The 20,482-nt window shown below is 30.0% G+C and overlaps 4 protein-coding genes and 1 pseudogene across 8 annotated transcripts; 1 reads left to right on the forward strand and 4 right to left on the reverse strand.

The window, feature by feature from the left end:
- Positions 1–3,714: 3,714 nt before the first annotated feature.
- On the forward strand, positions 3,715–7,035 carry LOC138932659 (adenosine deaminase 2). Its single transcript, XM_070294720.1, has 4 exons — positions 3,715–4,053; positions 5,058–5,643; positions 5,724–6,044; positions 6,600–7,035. Exons 1-4 carry the CDS (start codon positions 3,813–3,815, stop codon positions 7,033–7,035), a joined length of 1,584 nt encoding a protein of 527 aa, XP_070150821.1. The 5' UTR covers positions 3,715–3,812.
- A 461-nt stretch (positions 7,036–7,496) lies between these two features.
- On the reverse strand, positions 7,497–10,421 carry LOC138932661 (uncharacterized; annotated as a pseudogene).
- Positions 10,422–10,937: 516 nt separating this feature from the next.
- LOC138932344 (odorant receptor 46a-like) lies at positions 10,938–13,298 on the reverse strand. Its single transcript, XM_070294061.1, has 6 exons — positions 13,135–13,298; positions 12,718–12,971; positions 12,042–12,514; positions 11,509–11,613; positions 11,210–11,365; positions 10,938–11,024 (listed from the first exon to the last, which is right to left on the reverse strand). Exons 1-6 carry the CDS (start codon positions 13,236–13,238, stop codon positions 10,971–10,973), a joined length of 1,146 nt encoding a protein of 381 aa, XP_070150162.1. The 5' UTR covers positions 13,239–13,298; the 3' UTR covers positions 10,938–10,970.
- Positions 13,299–14,896: 1,598 nt separating this feature from the next.
- On the reverse strand, positions 14,897–17,320 carry LOC138932343 (odorant receptor 46a-like). The gene is made up of 6 exons (XM_070294060.1): positions 17,133–17,320; positions 16,716–16,969; positions 16,040–16,512; positions 15,562–15,666; positions 15,264–15,419; positions 14,897–15,074 (listed from the first exon to the last, which is right to left on the reverse strand). Exons 1-6 carry the CDS (start codon positions 17,234–17,236, stop codon positions 15,021–15,023), a joined length of 1,146 nt encoding a protein of 381 aa, XP_070150161.1. The 5' UTR covers positions 17,237–17,320; the 3' UTR covers positions 14,897–15,020.
- Positions 17,321–17,850: 530 nt separating this feature from the next.
- Positions 17,851–20,402, reverse strand: LOC138932406 (odorant receptor 46a-like). 5 transcript variants are annotated; one of them, XM_070294201.1, is made up of 7 exons: positions 20,252–20,402; positions 19,575–19,828; positions 18,872–19,223; positions 18,742–18,781; positions 18,410–18,514; positions 18,051–18,206; positions 17,851–17,962 (listed from the first exon to the last, which is right to left on the reverse strand). In XM_070294201.1, the coding sequence occupies exons 1-7, from the start codon at positions 20,353–20,355 to the stop codon at positions 17,909–17,911; spliced, it is 1,065 nt and encodes a 354-aa protein (XP_070150302.1). In that variant the 5' UTR covers positions 20,356–20,402; the 3' UTR covers positions 17,851–17,908. The 5 variants fall into 5 exon arrangements, with proteins under 5 accessions (XP_070150302.1, XP_070150303.1, XP_070150301.1 ...); XM_070294202.1 differs by lacking the exon at positions 18,742–18,781 and having other exon boundaries at positions 18,838–19,223; XM_070294200.1 differs by having other exon boundaries at positions 18,742–19,223.
- Between the last annotated feature and the right edge of the window lie 80 nt (positions 20,403–20,482).

Below are 20,482 nucleotides of genomic sequence, written 5' to 3' on the forward strand. Positions count from 1 at the left end.
TTTATCAGAAATATTTTTCCATAAAATATTTTAATATTTTAGAATTTATTGAAGATGATTTTAAGTGATTTATTTTTTATATATTGATGATATCAATAATACATCTACAATACCCAAAATACAACATTAACGAAATTTGATGTATGTTAAATATATTACGATACTATGAATAAAACATTTTAGGTGTTTAAAAAATCACGAAAATACAGATTTCAATGTTTCTTCAGCTAAAATTAGTCAAAGGTAATTCTATAAAGCATTCAAGAAATCAATAAAAAAAAGTATTTATTAATACGTGCAATTAAATTAAGAGTTACTCTGACAATAAACAAGCAACGACTACTCAATATGTAATATCATCGTTATATTTTTTTACAGCTGGATTATGTGATACACGTAATTTAACATAATTATATTGACATGTTAGAAAATTAAACAATTCCTCGTTTTTACTAATTTCGTTTACTAGACGTTTGTATAACAGAATATATATTTTATTTGTAATTTCATGCAATTATATGAAATCCTTTATGCAACACACACATATGCGCATGCGCATATACATATATTCACGCATATATATATATGAAAAAACACTTAGAAATAGAAAAAAGATGTATACAACAATATTTGAATTAAAACGCAATATGCTCTTCTTATTGAGTTTATGAGAAAGAAAGTTTCTTATCTCTCGTTACTATTCAATTTATGTGTACGATCAAATACGATCCTTCTTATGAGATATCGTGATTATTACAGTGATTTACAATATAGTTTAATGCGTTCACTGTCCCTAATAGAAATATGTAGTTAGTAATGAACGAGTGAGAGGAGTATGCTTATACATTTTCGGATACTGTTATAAATTATTTTCTTTCCGAATAATCAGTAATTGGCACATTTACTATCTGGAAATGTAAATGTATCCTTCGCTCGTATCTATCTGAAACCGCATCGATTTAATAAGTCAGCGATAATGTATAGGTAGTAACTTAGAATTTACATGACTCAATTTAGCTTAATTTAGTTGAAGAAATGTTTGTTTTCACGTTCTTATCTTACACAGTGCTACGCATTGCAGAGAAGTCAAATAATATAGAATACCATATCTTCTTTATCGAAAATTTCGGTGATTTATGAGATTTTGTGATAATGTGAAAAAGTAATATTGTCTAACTAAAATGTGTTTACGAAAGTATAAATGTCTTTAGATTAACGAGTAACATAATGAATAATTGGTTTTGGTTTTAATTTGTATAAAAATTCTAAAAATAGCTGAGGGAGTTGATTCTTTTTTTAACGGATTTTTGCAATTTGCATTTTATGAATGTATTTAAACTATTTGCACTTGGATGTTGTGAATAACGACCTAATACTATTTGTCTTTATAAAAAGACTGTAATGTTTTGTAAATCATGTATGTAAGAAAATATGACATTTTAAAACATTGTGTTGAGAAAGATATTTTTTTTTATTAAGATCTGAGATAATCAAGTTTTTGAAATTTTACATAAGAATGTTTTCTTAAATCATTTGTAATTTGTACGCAGCGTTAAACGAAGGAGAATAGAACATGACGACTTTTGTATATGATTCGGAATTCCCGGATTTCCCGTTTGAGATGCTACGCAGAGATAAATCTCATTAGGTCACATATGAAAATGCAGACTATTTTGTATAACAATTCAATATATGTATCATGTGGCGTAATGATTTTTTTTACCATTATTTATCCCTAATCCATTTGTAACACGTTTAATCGAATGTATTTATTCCTTATGATCTTTTAATTGCGCAACTAAAGAGAGAGAGAAACTTGCTTTAATTAATAATATAATTTATCGTTTTTCAAAAATTGACAAATATAAAAAACCAAAAAAAATATTGCAGACATATGCAGTTGCATGCGTGCACGCATATAGGCAAAAAAAAAAAAAAAAAAAACAAAAAGTTAAAAAGAATATACAGGGTGCTCCTAGGTTAAATGGCCAAATTTGAAATATAAATATAATAAACAAAAATTTCCTCTGGAAGTATGCTCGTCAACGCTTTGTTCAAGAGATATTGAGATTTCTTAAGTTTTAAACTATAGGAATGAATAATATTGAAATAATCTAGGTATATCCTTTTTATTACTTTATAATAATCAAAATTGTATTATTAAATGTTTTGTTCAATGATGGTCTCTAGTCCCGAGACAAGCATTGCATCTATCAATGAGAGAACGAATGGCTAATTAATATTGTACGTCTGTTATTTTTTTCGCACGCTTGCGAAAATATCCTCCATTTTAATGATTTAATGTTAATAAATTACTTTGTCTACAGTGCAAGCAGAAGCCTGTCAATGATCTTCGATCTTAAAATAAAAAAAAAGAAACATTTCGACATTATTCATTTCTATAGTTCTGTAACTTAAGAGGTCAATATCTCTTGAATGAATTCTTTAAAGTTCTAAATTCATATTTCAAGTTTGATCATTTAATCCGGGAGCACCCTGTATAATATGAAATTGATTATTATATTATTTTAAAAAACGAGGTCGTTTGACGAATATAATCCATAATCCTCAAGAGAATAAGAATTGCTTTTAAATATTAGTTTTAAATATTATTTTAGTATTAATTATTTAGATTTAATTAGTATTTTAATATTTAATTTATTTTAAAATTCTGGCTGATGAAGTGATAAAGACAATTCAGGAAAAAACCGCTTACTAGAATACTTTACATATATGCATATTAAAAAAATGCATATTCCTAAGATGTAAGATAATAACATAAGAATGAATATATGAAAGAATTAAGATAAGATAAAATAATATAATAAAATATCTATTTTGCAATTAGGTTTCTATCTTATTCGGCATATATTTATATCTGTATTGAGCGATAATCATGATAATTCATCAGATACTACCATATATCCTCTCTCTCTTATCAGTCTAAAAAATTTATTTTTATCGTGGTACAAAATAAAAATAACTATAAAAAACTACAGCTTTTCTTGTAACGCAACCCAATGGTCACAATATATATTTATTTTATAGAATTTTTACGCGCGCGCATATATGTAAACATTATTTACGTAACAATCAACTTAATTAAATTATGCAGATATATTATATTTATGTTTGCATAATTTAATTAAGTGTATAAAGGATCCGATAAGAAAAAGAAAAACTGAAATAATTTATAATTGTTTCTTTAATTTTTGATGAAGTCTCTGGCTAACATGAAATATTATTTTAAATCGCAGAAACGTGCAAAAGATTCTTGTTCTTTATAATTCTTAATACTTAGACAGGTTATTTGATCGGTCTGGAAATCTAGAATATGTGTTGTTGTTTATTCTCCTAATTATAAATTAGCCGAAGAAAAATCGATTAAAAATCTAATGAAAAATAAGTCTTTCTTCTTTAAATATCTGATTATATCGTGCGCAATATCGTCATAACATATCGAAATTTTTTTGATGATGACCTCTACATAAATAAATTTACACGTATATTTGCGATCGCGCATGTGGATTTCTGCCAGAATGTTTGATTTATACAGTTCAGAAATATGGGCATATGTCATTAATCGTTAACGATACACATGGTCAACAACCGACTTTGCTAATGAGAGTTACCGGGGTCCTCATTATGTACCACTCCTCGAGTACCCTTATAAGTAGTTCTGGTAGTGAGAATTATTCAGTGGTGATGGAACAGCCGTAACGTTCACAGAGTTCTATTTTACGAGGTGTTTTATCGAGGCGAGACTATATAACAACGATAATTCGTATGCAATTGGTAAAATACAGTTTTTTATGATCAACATGAGTTGGTTGATCTTGTTCACCTTGACGATCCTGATCTGTGGCAACGTGATCAATGCGCAATCCATGCAGGCGCGAAAGTTCATACGACAGAACTACTACTGGCAGTTACGAAGAAAACTGATAATGAATGAAACGCGATGTTCCTTGGGCGGCCAGTTAGAGCTCAATCCCATGGAATTAATTGCGAATAAGATTCTGATGTCAATCAAGTACCAAGAAATCCACGAAGGTTCAATTTTTTCGCTTATACAATAAATTTATCCGCGTAAATGCGGCCGCATCTAGTCTGCAATTATTTAAATAAAGAAAATAATCATAGCTTTTTAGATTAATGATGCAATATTTTTTCATAGAATGAGTTTTTGAGCGTTGTTCAAAAATAAATTTTGTAACAAAAAAATTCGAACATTTTTTTCATATTCAATGTATAATTAAATATCAAATCGTTCACATTACATTAATTTTTTTGCGAAATAAATATTAGTTTTTTTGTGTCTTTTTTTAATTTTTTTCTGTTGAAAAACTATTATGTCAGCATATTATTGTCTGTTGTTCTCTGATTGAGAGATGCGATAGTGTCTCGATGCCAAGTACACAAAAATAATGAGACAAGTTGACGTAAAAAATAGGATAGTGAGAAATAAGCAAAATAAAGATTAACATATGAAAATGATAACGTGATAAGGTCTGACGAAAAACACGGAAACAGTTGATAATGGCTTAAACTACTAACTATTATATCGATTTAATCTGTGAAACTATTTTTTTTAGGAAACATTTTCCTTTTCTAAGCGATCTTTTTATAATTAATGTTTTCGAAACCGCGTTATGAATAATCGTGTACGAAATCGTGAATTGATAGCGCAAAATGAACAATTTTTGTTGTTGATATATTATTATTTATTCAATGTTAACAAAACATCTAGTATTAAAACATATTACAAACAAAAACTAAAATACTTCTCGAAATAAGATTTTGACGAAGCACATAATTCCACATTTCTACCTATAATCATAATTATTAGATTAATAATTCTTATCATGGAAGAGAAGAAAAGGAAAATGAGTCATAGAAAAATATACGTATATAAAATAAAGGAAAAGAAAAATCGACGGAAAGTGATACACCATTAATATTACACATCATTATTATATATCAGCTGATAATGAAATATCTAATGTTTGATTTATAATAGATATCCCTATAATAGAAATTCTTTATATTTCGGGCAGGTTTTATCAGCAATAACTTTCTACCATCGCGTAACTTCCTGGAGGTCATATCGGAAATAGAAAAATCCGAGGTATTCAAGATTTTACGTGAAATGCCCAAGGGCGCCGTTCTCCATGCTCACGAGTCCGCCATCGTCTCGCTTGATTATAAACTCAACAATGTGACCTATCGTGAGAATCTATATGTATGCGATCAAAACGGCAGTTTGCAACTTAAGTTTTTTAAGAATCCTGACGAAACTTGCGACTGGCAATTACTGAGCGAGGTGCGACGGGATCTACAACAGGCCGATGCAATCAACGATAGAATCAGACGGTCGTTGACAATGATCACGGAAAATCCGAGAAGCGCTTATAGCACCGTCGACAAGGCATGGGAAAAGTTCAATAGCATTTTCCATTTTATGAACTCCTGGCTGTCCTATCGACCCATCTTCGAAGACGTTTATTACCGCGTACTACAGGAGTTCTACGAAGATAATGTGATGTACGCGGAAATACGATCGACACTATTCTCATTATATGATTTTGACAAAGTCTATGGATCGCTGGAAATGGCGGGAATCCTCAAGAACATCACCGATAGGTAAAAAGTATTTTGTTTAAACTTATTTTCCTAACCAAGTATTGTGAGCAAAGAGATGTGTAATAAAATATGTATGATAGGTTTGTACGGGATCATCCCGATTTCCTTGGCGTTAAGATTATATATTCGCCGAGGCGATCCATCAATGAAACGAAACTAGACGAATACCTGAAAACGCTGGTGCAATTGACAGAATTCTATCCAAACTTCGTAATCGGTTTCGATTTGGTCGGCCAGGAGGACAAAGGAGAACCTCTCATAAAGTTCGTCGACAAGTTAAACGCCGTTAATCCGAAAATTAAATTCTTCTTCCATGCTGGAGAGACCAATTGGAACGGAGTGTCCACTGATTTTAATCTTTTCGATGCTTTGCTGCTCAATACCAAACGTATCGGCCATGGGTGAGCAGCGCTAATAAAATTAAAAGAAAATTAATTTAGAAAATTCACAATAGGAACATTAATTAATTAACAAATCGAATGCGAAAATATTACATTTTTTAACGATATTTTTACTTTATCGTTTTAGATTATTTATTAATAGTTTATCTAAATTTTTATTTTAAATTTCAAATAATCTATATTTTTTCTCGCCTTTATTTATCCAGGGGGGTAAAGGAGGGTTTATTATATATCTCGAATTGAGATTATTTTTAAAAATCTTGGTATAGCACCAAGTAAATTTCGTGCCCTGTGCACATATTCAGTTTCATAGAAAACTTATTTTTCTATGAAACTAACGCACTACTATCCGCGTTCTGGCTCTTATTAGCCCGCGATTATTTGAAATTTGTAATGTCACATGAGAGCCTAATTTCTTAAAATTTTTTATTTTAAAATTCAATAAATAATAGATTGCGATATATCGAAACACAGTTTACTTAAAATATCGTTCGCAGTTTATGATTGATATAATGCATAAACTGGCATACATTGACACTCAAAATATTTCTTCAGATACGCATTAACGAAGCATCCAATTTTATGGGATCTTGTGCAGCAAATGGGAATCGCAGTGGAGATTTGTCCCATCTCGAATCAAGTTCTCAGCCTTGTGGAGGACATGCGAAATCATCCCGCGACCGCTTTGTTTGCGTCGGGCTCGCCCGTTATAATTTCGAGCGACGATCCAGGCCTATGGGGCGTTAAAGGACTCAGTTACGATTTTTATGAAGCTTTTATGGGTCTCATGAGTGCCAACTCGGATCTCAGAAGTCTGAAACAATTGGCGATGAATTCACTGATTTATAGCGGCATGAACAGCCAAGAGAAAAATGAAGCGTTAATCCGATGGCAGAATAAGTGGAACATTTTCATAAACAAATTGGTCCAACCATATCTTATTGACAATAGATGGCAAAAACTATTCCAACTTTCTTTAAATTCCCAATAGACATAATCAATAAGATGAAAAAGTATATCCCTGTTGAAATATCGAAGAATGATGCCATTTAATATAACTCGAAAATATTGTTAGATTATTTATAGATAGTACTTCTGTTTTCGCAAAATGTATTTGTTTTTTAATTTTGTCAGTGTAATCATTAAAACTTCGTTTTATTCTAAAAAAATTGCGTTAAATTTAAAAATTGCATAGAATTCTTTCATTGTACTTTTTTATATATTATATTTATATTATATGAATTATTGCTATTCTCATCATGTTCGCTAACAACGCATTACTGTGCAGAAAATATTTCTAATGCACGTTCATTCTGAGCATTACGTTCGTTGAAGAAACTTATCAATGTGAAGATTCTTCGAAGGAATATTGTCCGTGTTTTAGGATTTTATACGATAAGATATAAAAATAACATAAGATTTTTTATTTTTTTACTGTATACGAAGTAACGATTAATTCGATGCCTGTTGCAAGAGATCGCAAGCTGAATAAGAGATATTGCAGATCTGAGAAAATAAAATTTCTCATTATTATTCTCACGGCCTCTTTTATTTATGTCCTATATTGAGATTTAGGTTTATATTAATAATATGAATATTATTTCCGTATATTACTAATTTTTATTTTTTGAATTATTCCATATTATTAATAATTTTATTAATATCTATTTGGAGTTATGTTGTAAGGCTTAAAAACTATCTATCTATGTTTGCATAATTAACTTGCTTTGCAATAATCATAAATAATTTACGCTGCTATAACAGTAATTTTAACACTATAAATCTAACGATTCACAGAAATTTATGAAATATATGTAAATTTATGTTCCCTTCGCATTTAATAATTTACCCAGATAAAGGTGTTAAGTGATAATACAAATATTCCGTGATAGAAAAACATTATTCCTTTCTGTTTATTATAATATAATATTAACGATCTGCGTTCTCGTAGCGTCGCTTTTGTTCAATCGCTGGAATAAATAGCGGTCACGATGTATTTGCTCTGCGAATAAAATTTGCTAATCCATATTCACATTAACAATTGTCATCACATAATTTTATTCGTCTCAAAAAATGAAAATTTATCTTGATAAATATTTATCATATATGAGACTATCGAACCAGCTCGTTCTATCCTTATCGTGTAATCGATCGAATTCAAACTGAACCGCTTATAGTAATTAAATCGAAATAATATACTAATAATAATTTTACTATTTTTTTTGCATCAAGATATTAATTCTGCAAGTACGAGCGCGCACTTTTCAAACAATAATCGCAATAGAATTTTTTTCATTTTCCGTTTCTCATTTATTTTTAGACATTTATTACATATAAAGAACCGTACCCTTTAATTACACCCTATATATACACTTTTTATTTAAGTTATACGTCTACGTCATTTTACAATATTACAGTACGTTACAGAACATAACAATAATTTACCTTTAATTCAAGCTTGTTTCCGTACCAACAGTAGTAAAATAATTAAAGCATCATATCGCGCAGATACGAGGGCATGGAAAGAAACTTAAAGCTGAACAGCCTCATCTGCAAAAAAATAAATATTTATATATCTGCAACACTATAAATAAAATGTTCCGTTTTTGTAATGTACCTTTGATATTAGAAAATTACCGGTGCACATGATGAAAAAGAAAAGTATCATGATCGATCAAATGAATAATTTTTGCATTTTTTATCATGATTTTCATGATAATTAAATGATGTTTGATGCATTCCTTGATCGAGATATTCGTTCCAATCTTCCTTCTGGAAAAGATGCTTTTCAAACTGTTCATCAATCGATAACACATCGATAACACGGATCGATCTCTGCGTAAAGATGTGAATTGTGAAGTCGTAGACAAAACTGTCGAAGGAAACGTTACGTAACATAAGATTTCAACCGCAACACAAGCTCGTTTTTCGTGAATAGTCCTAGAGCTGATGATCATGAAGCCCAGCCCGGTCGCGTACGATATCATCATAAACGATATAGTGCTCCATTTAGCTATCATGAATAATTAAATAAATTTATAAAAATCTTCTATACACAATATTTAACGTTCATTTTCTTATGGTATATAAAATATTATTGTTTAGCCGAGAATCATTTGAAATCAATTGAAATCATGTGAATATCGGCAAATTGTGACAATCGGCAAATTTAATTGTATTCTCGAATGTTAATAATCCTTAAATATTTATCTTTAATTTTAACTTGTATATTTAGTCACTTATTTTAAATATAAGCGATAAAAGCATAATCTCTCATAATTATAAAATAAATTACAAATTATATATTATATTAACAATTATATATAAAAAAACCCTCCCAACGGGTACACCTTGACGTTGGTGGGAGGGCTTAGTACCTGGAAGGTTTTTCCTGAAGGGGAAGCTAAGTACCCAATTGACACGTGACAATGCTATAAAAGCATAAATGCTTTTCGCAATAATGCCTGTCGTAAAAACACATATTAGTGCGTCGGTTTTCACGAATGATGAGTAGTGTTTTTGCATAGTATTTTGCTTCGATAAGCCGTTCGGTTTAAATCGATCAATAGCTCGATAAGAACAGAATGGAATCATCTGCATTTAATTCCATCTTATGTACCGTACGGTGTCGCCGTATCATGTCTGCATTAATCAAACACTACAGTTTCCTTTTTCATTACATTTTGATATATATGAATATGACATATATTTGAAACAAGAATCGCGAAGACGATTAGCATCGATCTCATCTATCAATTTTGAGTTTTTTCGTTTAATTTATCGGTTTTTAGTGTCGCAAATAATTAATCGCATCGTCGCATAATATTTCGATTTTGTTCCGAATTTGATTTTGTCGCGGATTTTAGATCGTCTAAAAAGGCCTGAATATTATACGACATCTCATCATACATCAAATAATATATTATATAATGTATATCAAAACGCAAATTATTCGAATACCTCTACGACTATGTTCTTCTATTATTAATTTTTCTGTGGAATTTCTTGCTTGACACATTTTTTCACGTAGACAATCTAGCAATTGCTACATTTTACTCTCCCACAGCAGAAAATTTGCGTATTTTACGTTCAATGTAAAATTCAAAGAAGGTCAATTCTAAGAAAAACCCTTTTGTCATTTCGTGGTCACGCGTGCGAATCACTTCTATTATATCATACACAGAAAAATCTCCCTCGAAGACATTTCGTTATTATGATCTGCATTTGTAATAAGATATGCACAACATTGTGAAAGGTACGTTAAAATTTAATACGGTTGAGTCTTCTACATCAGCAGTCTTTTCTAAACGTTGTTATTCGTTTCACCCACCAAAGAAGAAAGAATTCGCTTTTATATACGTAACATATCTTTGACATAAGACGACTATCGAGTATCTCGCGAGAAATATTTGTTAAGAAAAATTTCTATTCAACGTAATATCAAATTTCCACAAAGAAAAATTTATATACCTATATATATATATATATATATATATATATATATATATATATATATTGAACTTAATATTGAACGGACGATGCCTATTGATTTGTGTGACATGAATAATAAACTAGATTGGAAGTGAAGAAGTAAGAAGTTTTATAAGAAATGACCAAAGATATAACTTTTCAAGATAATTTGATTTTATTAACGATAAAAAATTTAAAAAATTTGATTCCAAATTATTAACAAATTTGATGTAAACGGAACATTGTTATGGAATTAAACTTTTGATCAGCGATATTTGAGGTTTTATTAACAGACAACGAATGATTATTCGCAACAACTTAATATAATTAATAATAATTGATATAAAAATTAATTTTTTCAGAAAACATTATATAATATCGTCTACTATACATCTTATATAAATATAGAACTACGTTGTAATGAAAATAAATTACAATTAACTATGTATCTGTTAATTAATCCGATGCTTGCTGCAGGAGATTAAAAGCTGAGTAAGACGTTTTACAAATCTAGAGAAACAAAATTAATTGATGTTAAAAATTTTCTATAGTTTGCTCTTTTATATATACTAACTTAAACATCTAGAAAATTGCAGTAACAACAATAAGTTCAAACTGCTTTTTAATTAAAAGTAAACTCTATAAATGTAAACATTGTGATATACATGTATATATTTATTTCCGAGTTTACTTACCCAGGTAAAAGTGTCCAGAGATAACGTAAATATTCTCTTATTGGAAAACGTCAATCCTTTTTGACTGTTTATCATAATAAGTATCAGAGATCTACGCTCGTGCGACGTGGTCAATGTCCAATTGCTAAAATAAATACTATTCGCGATACTTTTGCTCTGCAAAAAGAGTTGCCGATTATTCGTTGTATAATGAAATCTAATATTTTCTTATAGAACAATATTAATATTTTGCATTTCACGGTTCTAAAGTTTTATTGAAGTATTATATAATTGTTTACCTTTATTATATAATTGTTTACCTTTAACTCAAGCTCGTTTCCATACCAGCAGTAAAAAAATATCTGCATCATCATGCTGCTAAAATATAGTATCATAGAAAGAAACTGAATGCTGAAGAGTTTTGTCTGCAAAATTAATTTAATTTATGATCTACGAACAATACAAAACAAATACATACATAAATAAATTTTTTTCATATGTCTAGGATTTTTGAAAATACAAAAATGCTATCATAATAATATTGAAATAATAATATTAATTGCTTATATAAATGAATTAATATAAAATACTTTAGAAATTAATATGAGATACTTTAGAAATATAAAGTTTATGTATATTCTATTTTTTACACTATTAAAATATAAATGTTATAATTATATTGTAATTTAGAAAATTATAATCTAAGCAAATTAAAGTTATATGAATATATATATATATATATATATATATATATATTTGTTTAATTATTTAGCTATAGAATTAATAAAAAAAAAAAAAAAAAAAAAAAAAAAAAAAAAAAAAAAAAAACGACAAAAGAGCATATTATCCCAACCTTTGATATCAGGAAAATGCTGGTGCATAAAATAATCATACTGAAAAAGAAAAGGACCATGACTGTCCACAGGAATAGCGCTCCTATTTTCTTCACAAGAATGCGCACGAGTATATGATGCCTAATGCATTCCTTAATCGACGCAGTTGCATCCGATCCCTTTCGAGAATTTATGGAGACCTTTATATTATCTGTCAATCGGCGACATATCAGCTCAATCTGCCCGCAAGCGTGAATTGTGAAACCGTAAACGAGGGAGTCGAATGAAACGTTGAGCATAACTGCATAAAACAGCGCTGCAGTTTGTTGTAGATACGTCGCCGCATATGGAAATATTTCCGAAACGGAATAGGGAACATACGATTTTGTGGGCAGAATCCATTCTTCTTTGCCAAATCCTAGAATCGGCGCGGTCACGAAACCCATAGTAGTGATTTGCGATATGATTAAGAAGGAGAGAGTGCTCCACTTAGCTGTCATAAATATTTCGATTTAGTTCACCAAAAGGTTCGTTCGCCAGAATCCGAACCGATCGTGAAAAGCGGTCAGTGCGTTGAGTCAGTGAATTTTTATCGAGTTTTACTAACAATAATTAAATTGTTTGTATAGCGCGATTAGTTGCATGAAAATTTTTTTTTTAATTGCATATATGTTACTTTTAATAATATCCGAATACCTTTTCGACTATGAGTCTCTATTATCATCTTTTCCGTCGAATTTCTTGGTTGGCATATTTTTACGCGCAGACAATTCAACAACTCTGACACATCGTTTTTTCGTAGCAAAAAGTTTGCATATTTCAGGCACAATGTTACATAAGTTGATGCCAAAAAGAGTCCTTCAGTAAACTCATCGATTCGATCACAAGTGCGAATCAATTCTATCACTTCAAATATCGTAAACTCATATATTAGGAAAAAGACTGCGTACCTGCGAGTATAAAATTTACGATCAGTAGTTTCAAATAACCAAAAAAAAATTCTCTCTTTAATCCGATAACTTTAATAATTTAATATGAAATTGAAAGTAATTTTATCTTTATTTTAATTCTCAATACAGATAAGCCATCCTTATATTTTATACGTTTAAATACTTATAACAGGAGTGTAGACAACCAACAATGATGTTATCGTCATTTCGTTCTTTCCACGCGCCACAAAACCATAAGACTTTAAAATTTACCGGCAGAATGTCCATAACTGCGCGTTATTTCTTTGTCATTTGGTGTGTCTCTATCTCAAGACGATAGAAATTCCTCGTTTCTCAATAATGCATAATGAGTTGAAATTCGATCACAATAAGAGAAAATTTCCGGTAACATTTCATCATTGTAAACTGCATTAATAATATAATAATAGCATACGCGTATAATATCATCGAACGTATTTAAATTTTAAAGACGATCGATTTATGGCATAGCTAACTATGTAATCTTGCTACAATGTTATGTATGTATATCGCTTTGATAGAAAAAAATAATACGAAGGTTGTGTTTTTGCTCTAGATTGTTATTGTAGAATAAATTTATCCAAATGACAACTTTCGTTGATAAAATATTAAGTATGTTGCGTCTGCTTCGTGAAAAATATAAATAAAAATTCTTATAATAGAAATTCTTCATATTTCGAACAGGGTTTACTAGCAATAACTTTCATCGCGCAACTTCCTGGAGATTGAAAATAGAAAAATCCGAAGTAGTCAAGATTTTACGTGAAATGGCTAAGGGCGTCGTTCTTCATACTTACGAGTCCGCCATCGTTTCGCTCGATTATAAACTCAATAACGTGACTTATCGCGAAAATCTATACGTGTGCGACCAAAACGGCAGTTTGGAACTTAAGTTTTTCAAAAATCCTGACGAAACTTGCGACTGGCAATTGCTTAGCGAGGTGCAACGGGATCTAGAACGGGCCGATACAATCAATGATAGGATCTGACGATTGATGACCATGATCACGAAAAATCCAAAAAGCGCTTATAGCACCGTTGACAAGATATGGGAAAAGTTCAATAGCATTTTCAAGTTTATGAATTTCTGGCTGTTCTATCGACCTATCTTCGAAGACGTTTATTATCGCGTACTACAGGAATTCTACAAAGATTATATAATGTACGCGAAAATACTCGACACTATTCTCATTATATAATTTTGACGATTGCCCGATAAGAACAGAGTGGAATCGTCTTCATTTAGTTCCGTCATGTTTCATGTACCGTATGTCGCCATATCATGCATATGTAGATAGCCAGATTCCACGGTTTCCTTTTTCACTACATTTTGAAGACATATGTATGCTTTGAAACCAGAATCGGAGCGAAAAAGATTGGCATCGATCTCATTTATTGATTTCTAGTTTTTTTATTTTATTTAACAGTTTCGCAAATAATTAATCGCGTAATATTTCGATTTTGTTCCAGATTCAATTTTCTAGATCGTCTAAAGAGATCTAAATATTATACGGCATCCCATTATACATCATATAACATATCAAAACCCAAATTATTCTACGGAAAAAAAAAATTTTGCTACTATAGCTAATCATGGTTAGGTTTGCAAAATAAATTTCTGAACTGCAACAAAACGGTTTGCTGTTGCACCTAAGAAATAGGTGTCATAGCTAAGATATTCGCTGTTTATATAATATATGATTGAAATCTAGTTACCACACGCAATTTTTAACTACGGCCGCTAATTTTTTTTGTCCGTGTCGAATATCTCTGCGACTATGTTGTTCCATTATTAATTTTTCTGTGGAATTTCTTGGTTAGCACATTTTTTCACGTAGACAATTTAGCAATTGCGATATTTTATTTTTCCACAGCAGAAAATTGCGCAACAATTTAATATAATTAATAATAATTGATATAACAACTAATTTTTTCAGAAAACATTATATACTGTCGTCTGCTATACATCTTATATAAATATAGAACTATATTGTAATGAAAATAAATTACAATTAACGATGGATCTGTTAATTAATCCGATGCTTGCTGCAGGAGATTAAAAGCTGAGTAAGACGTTTTACAAATCTAGAAAAACAAAATTAAATTGATGATGTTAAAAATTTTCTATAGTTTATTCTTTTATATATACTAACTTAAATATTTAGAAAATTACAGTAACAATAATAAGTTTGAAATGCTTTTTAATTAAAAATAAACTTTATAAATGTAAACTTTGTGATATATATGAATATATTTATTTCTGAGTTTATTTACCCAGGTAAAAGTGTCTAGAGATAACGTAAATATTCTCTTATCGGAAAACGTCAATTCTTTTTGACTGTTTATCATAATGAGTATCAGAGATCTACGCTCGTGCGAGGTGGTCAATGTCCAATTGCTAAAATAAATACTATTCGCGATATTTTTGCTCTGCAAAAGAAGTTGCCGATTATATGTTGTATAATCACATCTAATATTTTTTTATAGAACAATTTTAATATTTTGCATTTCACGGTTCTAAAATTTTATTGAATAATATAATTATTTATCTTTATTATATAATTGTGTTTACCTTTAACTCAAGCTCGTTCCCATACCAGCAATAAAAAAATATCTGCAGCATTATGCTGCTAAAATATAGTATCATAGAAAGAAACTGGATGCTAAAGAGCTTTTTCTGCAAAATTAATTTAATTTACAAACTACAAACAATACGAAGCAGATGCCTATATTAATGAATTTTTTCATATGCGTAAAATTTTTAAAAATACGAAATTACTATTATAATAATATTAATTGTTTATATTATTAAAATAATAATATAAGATACTTTAGAAACATAAAGTTTATGTATATTCTATTTTTTATGCTATTAAAATATAAATGTTATAATTATATTTTAACTTAGAAAATTATAATCTAAGCAAATTAAAGTTATATGAATATATATATATATATATATATATATATATATATATATATTTGTTTAATTATTTAGCTATAGAATTAATCAAAAAAAAATAATCGACAAAAGAGCACATTGTCCCAACCTTTGATATCAAAAAAATGCTGGTGCATAGAATAATCATACTGAAAAAGAAAAGAACCATGATTGTCCACAGGAATAGCGCTCCTATTTTCTTCACAAAAGTGTGCACAAGTATGTGATGCCTGACGCATTCCTTAATCGATGCAGTTACATCCGATCCCTTCCGGGAATTTATGGAGACCTTTATATTATCTGTCAATCGGCGACATATCAGCTCGATCTGTCCGCAAGCGTGAATTGTGAAACCGTAAACGAGGGAGTCGAATGAAACGTTGAGCATAATTGCATAAAACAGCGCTGCAGTTTGTTGTAGATACGTCACCGCATATGGAAATATTTCCGAAACGGAATAGGGAACGTACGATTTTGTGGGCAGAATCCATTCATCTTTGCCGAATCTCAGAATCGGCGCGACCACAAAACCCGTAGCAGTGATTTGCGACATGATTAAAAAGGAAAGAGTACTCCACTTAGCTGTCATAAATAGTTCAATTTAATTCATTAAAAGACTCATTCGCCAGTATTCGAACCGATCGTGAAAAGCGGTCAGTGCGTCGAATCAGTGAATTTTTATCTAATTTTACTAACAATAATTAAATTGTTTGTATAGCGCGATTAGTTGCATGAAAAAATTTTTTTTAATCGCATATATGTTACTTTTAATAATATCCGAATACCTTTTCGACTATGAGTCTCTATTATTATCTTTTCCGTCGAATTTCTTGGTTGGCATATTTTTACGCGCAGACAATTCAACAAGTCTGACACATCGTTTTTTCGTAGCAAAAAGTTTGCATATTTCAGGCACAATGTTACATAAGTTGATGCCAAAAAGAGTCCTTCGGTAAACTCATCGATTCGATCACAAGTGCGAATCAATTCTATCACTTCAAATATCGTAAACTCATATATTAGGAAAAAGACTGCGTACCTGCGAGTATAAAATTTACGATCAGTAGTTTCAAATAACCAAAAAAAAATTCTCTCTTTAATCCGATAACTTTAATAATTTAATATGAAATTGAAAGTAATTTTATCTTTATTTTAATTCTCAATACAGATAAGCCATCCTTATATTTTATACGTTTAAATACTTGTAACAGGAGTGTAGACAACCAACAATGATGTTATCGTCATTTCGTTCTTTCCACGCGCCACAAAACCATAAGACTTTAAAATTTACCGGCAGAATGTCCATAACTGCGCGTTATTTCTTTGTCATTTGGTGTGTCTCTATCTCAAGACGATAGAAATTTTTCGTTTCTCAATAATGCATAATGAGTTGAAGATCGACCACAATAAGAGAAAATTTCCGGTAACATTTCATCATTGTAAACTACATTAATAATATAATAATAGCATACGCGTATAATATCGTCGAACGTATTTAAATTTTAAAGACGATCAATTTATGGCATTGTTAATTATGCAACCTTTCTTCAATGCTATGTATGTATACCGTTTTGATAGAAAAAAATAATACAAAGCTTGTGTTTTAGCTCTAGATTGTCATTGCAGTATAAATTTATCCAAATAACAACTTTCGTTGATAAAATATTAAATGCGTTGCTTCTGTTTTGTGAAAAATATAGTCGTAATAAATAAATCGTATACATACATAGAACCATTGCGGAAAGTCTGCTTATATTGATGACATGGATATAATATTTCATCTTTTAATCTTCTTACTTATACTCTCGTATGTATAATAAGTTAAGTTTTTTATAAAGTGTATCAAAATAGAAATAATTTAGAAAGAAGATTCTATTTTAAAAAACTTTTACAATATATCTGAAATACACGGACAGAAAGAAGAAATATGTAATTTAAATGTATATACAATCCGCGTTCATCTATAATCCAGGTATAATTATATTGACGTCTGTTGCAAAACATTAAAAGCGGAGTAGGATGTTTTTAAAATCTGTATAGAAAACATCATTAATAATTAATTATTGCTTTGTTGTTCCTGTTGAATTTGGTATATAGGTATAGTATCACCATAAACTTACCCAGGTAAAAGTATCGAGGGCCAAGCTAAAAATACCATAATAAGATAATTTCAATCCTTTTTGACTGATAGTCATCATGAATAGCAAACTTCTGCGGTCATATGTGGTAGCAGTCGTCCAATTACTTGAATAAATAGCGTCGCCGATGCTTTTGCTCTGTGCACGCGATAAAAGAATTTCTCATTCATGATAAGTTTTTAAGCCCTTTTCTTGATCTACAATTCGATACAAAATTATAAGTAAACATTGTATGACTAGGATAATTACGATTACAAATATGATTTTATGTTCCAAATGTTTCATCGCGAATTATAGATCGATTGAAATAGGCTTTAAAATAAATTATCATTTTATCACACCTTCAATTGTAATTCGTTCCCGTACCAACAATAGAAGAACACTTGAAACAGCATGCTCCCAAGATATAAAATCAATGAGAGAAATCCGACGCTAAGAATTTCCTTCTACAAAACAAACTTACGATTTAATATATTTGCACGATATAGTTACACGTATCGCGAATTAGACGAATTAGCAGATAAACAATACATAGTAATTACGTTTTTAATCAATTATTTTTTATCTGCTATAGAAAAAAAAAATATTTAACATAATGTTAGAAAAACTTTTACAATGTTAATTAAATTATAAGAAATTAACAATGGAACGTAAGAATCTAAATTTACGCAACCTTAGACATTTGAAAAATACTGGTGCATAGGGTGACCATGCTGAAAATGAATAAAAGCATCACGGTCCATACAAATAACGATTGTATTTTGCGTACAATCTCGTGTACGTGTAAGTGATGTCTCACGCACTCGCTAATCATCGCGCCTTTATTCGAACCGAATCGATATTGTGCGATATCAGGGTGATCCTTGAAGATTTCCGATAGACGATAACATAGCAATTCGATCTGTCCGCAAACGTGAAGGGTGAAGCCGTAGACGAGGGAATCGAATGAGACGTTGAGCAAGACCCCATAAAATATGGCACCTACGTGCTGAAGATACGTAGCCAAGTACGGGTATAAGCCAGCTATCGAGTACGGCATGTATGTCTTGAATGGTAGAGGTCTGTCTGTATCTTGAGGTCCAACAATAGGAGCGAGCACGAGAGCTATGCAAGTGGCTTGAGATATACTCATAAAAACTCGGACGCACCATTTGGCTGGTGATAGACATATATGTATATTATTTTTATATTTTTAAAAATTTATATCACATATTTAAATAGAATATTGTATGTGCGAGTGTATTGTAAAATATTGGAAAATATTAATTTTGGGGATTTAATTAATTTTAATATAAATTTATGCTCTGTGATCTTTCATAAAAAAATCTTAATATACTATCACTATAACGTTATATAAATATATTATGTTAAAAAAAAACTTATTTTATAATATTATTATTAGAATATATTACAATAATAATAATGCTATTACAATAAGTTTCATTTTAATATTAAGATTTATTATTTGCAATAATTTCGTCAAAATGGCAATTATTGGCTGAGTACCTTTGCGATCGTACTTAATTAGGATCATTTTTTCTTCGGAATTTTTTGGTCGACACGTTTCACCACGAAAACAGTCCAATAACATGGACACTTCATCTTTTCGCGTCAAGAAGTTTCCATATTTAACGCATAAAGCTACATAAGTTAACGCTAGGAAGAGTCCTTCTGTTATATCTTCGATATGGTCGTGAGTTCTTACAAGTTCAATTACTTCAGATATCGTAAATTCGTATATTAAAATTACTATGGCGTACCTAAAAATTTAATTATATCTTAATAAAAAGAAATGCCCAACTATATGTCTCATCGTCATATCATCACGTATCATCTGAACAAAAGGGAAGATTGAGTTCAACTAAAAATTAGGTGAAAATAGATTCTCCCTGCGACATAATCAAATACAAACTTTTCTTACTGAATCTTAAAAATGTACAGATAAATGATGTATGTCTGTAATAAAAATAAATAAAAATAAATAAAAGTAATAAAAATGTTACCAATAAATTAATTTTTTAAAAATTTAAATGAGAGGGATAAAGAAAGTACAATAATCAATAGTTAGCAGACTCTTCTCAAAATTAATATATAATGTATGTACTATAGTTACAAATTTAAATCTGTGACACGCATAGACAAGATATTATTTGGATGAATATATCACATTTTCATTATCATACCTGTAGCAGAAACTTATAAAACGAACGAAAAGACTTTTATCTTTTTCTTCGCTCCATGCACCGCAAAACCATAAAACTCGGAAATTCAATGGCAATATATCCATTATCCCGGAGTGATCGTTTCGATATTGTTTCACTTGGGCAGAGTTACCCTCTTATCATACCTCGCTATGTCTCGAAAATGTGCAATTTATAGAAAAATTATAACAAAACATATCATACATCGTCAAC

The sequence above is a fragment of the Polyergus mexicanus genome, unplaced genomic scaffold, assembly GCF_030449975.1.
Source record: "Polyergus mexicanus isolate NDT 795.1 unplaced genomic scaffold, iyPolMexi1.0 SCAF_4, whole genome shotgun sequence".
Lineage (NCBI taxonomy): Eukaryota > Metazoa > Arthropoda > Insecta > Hymenoptera > Formicidae > Polyergus > Polyergus mexicanus.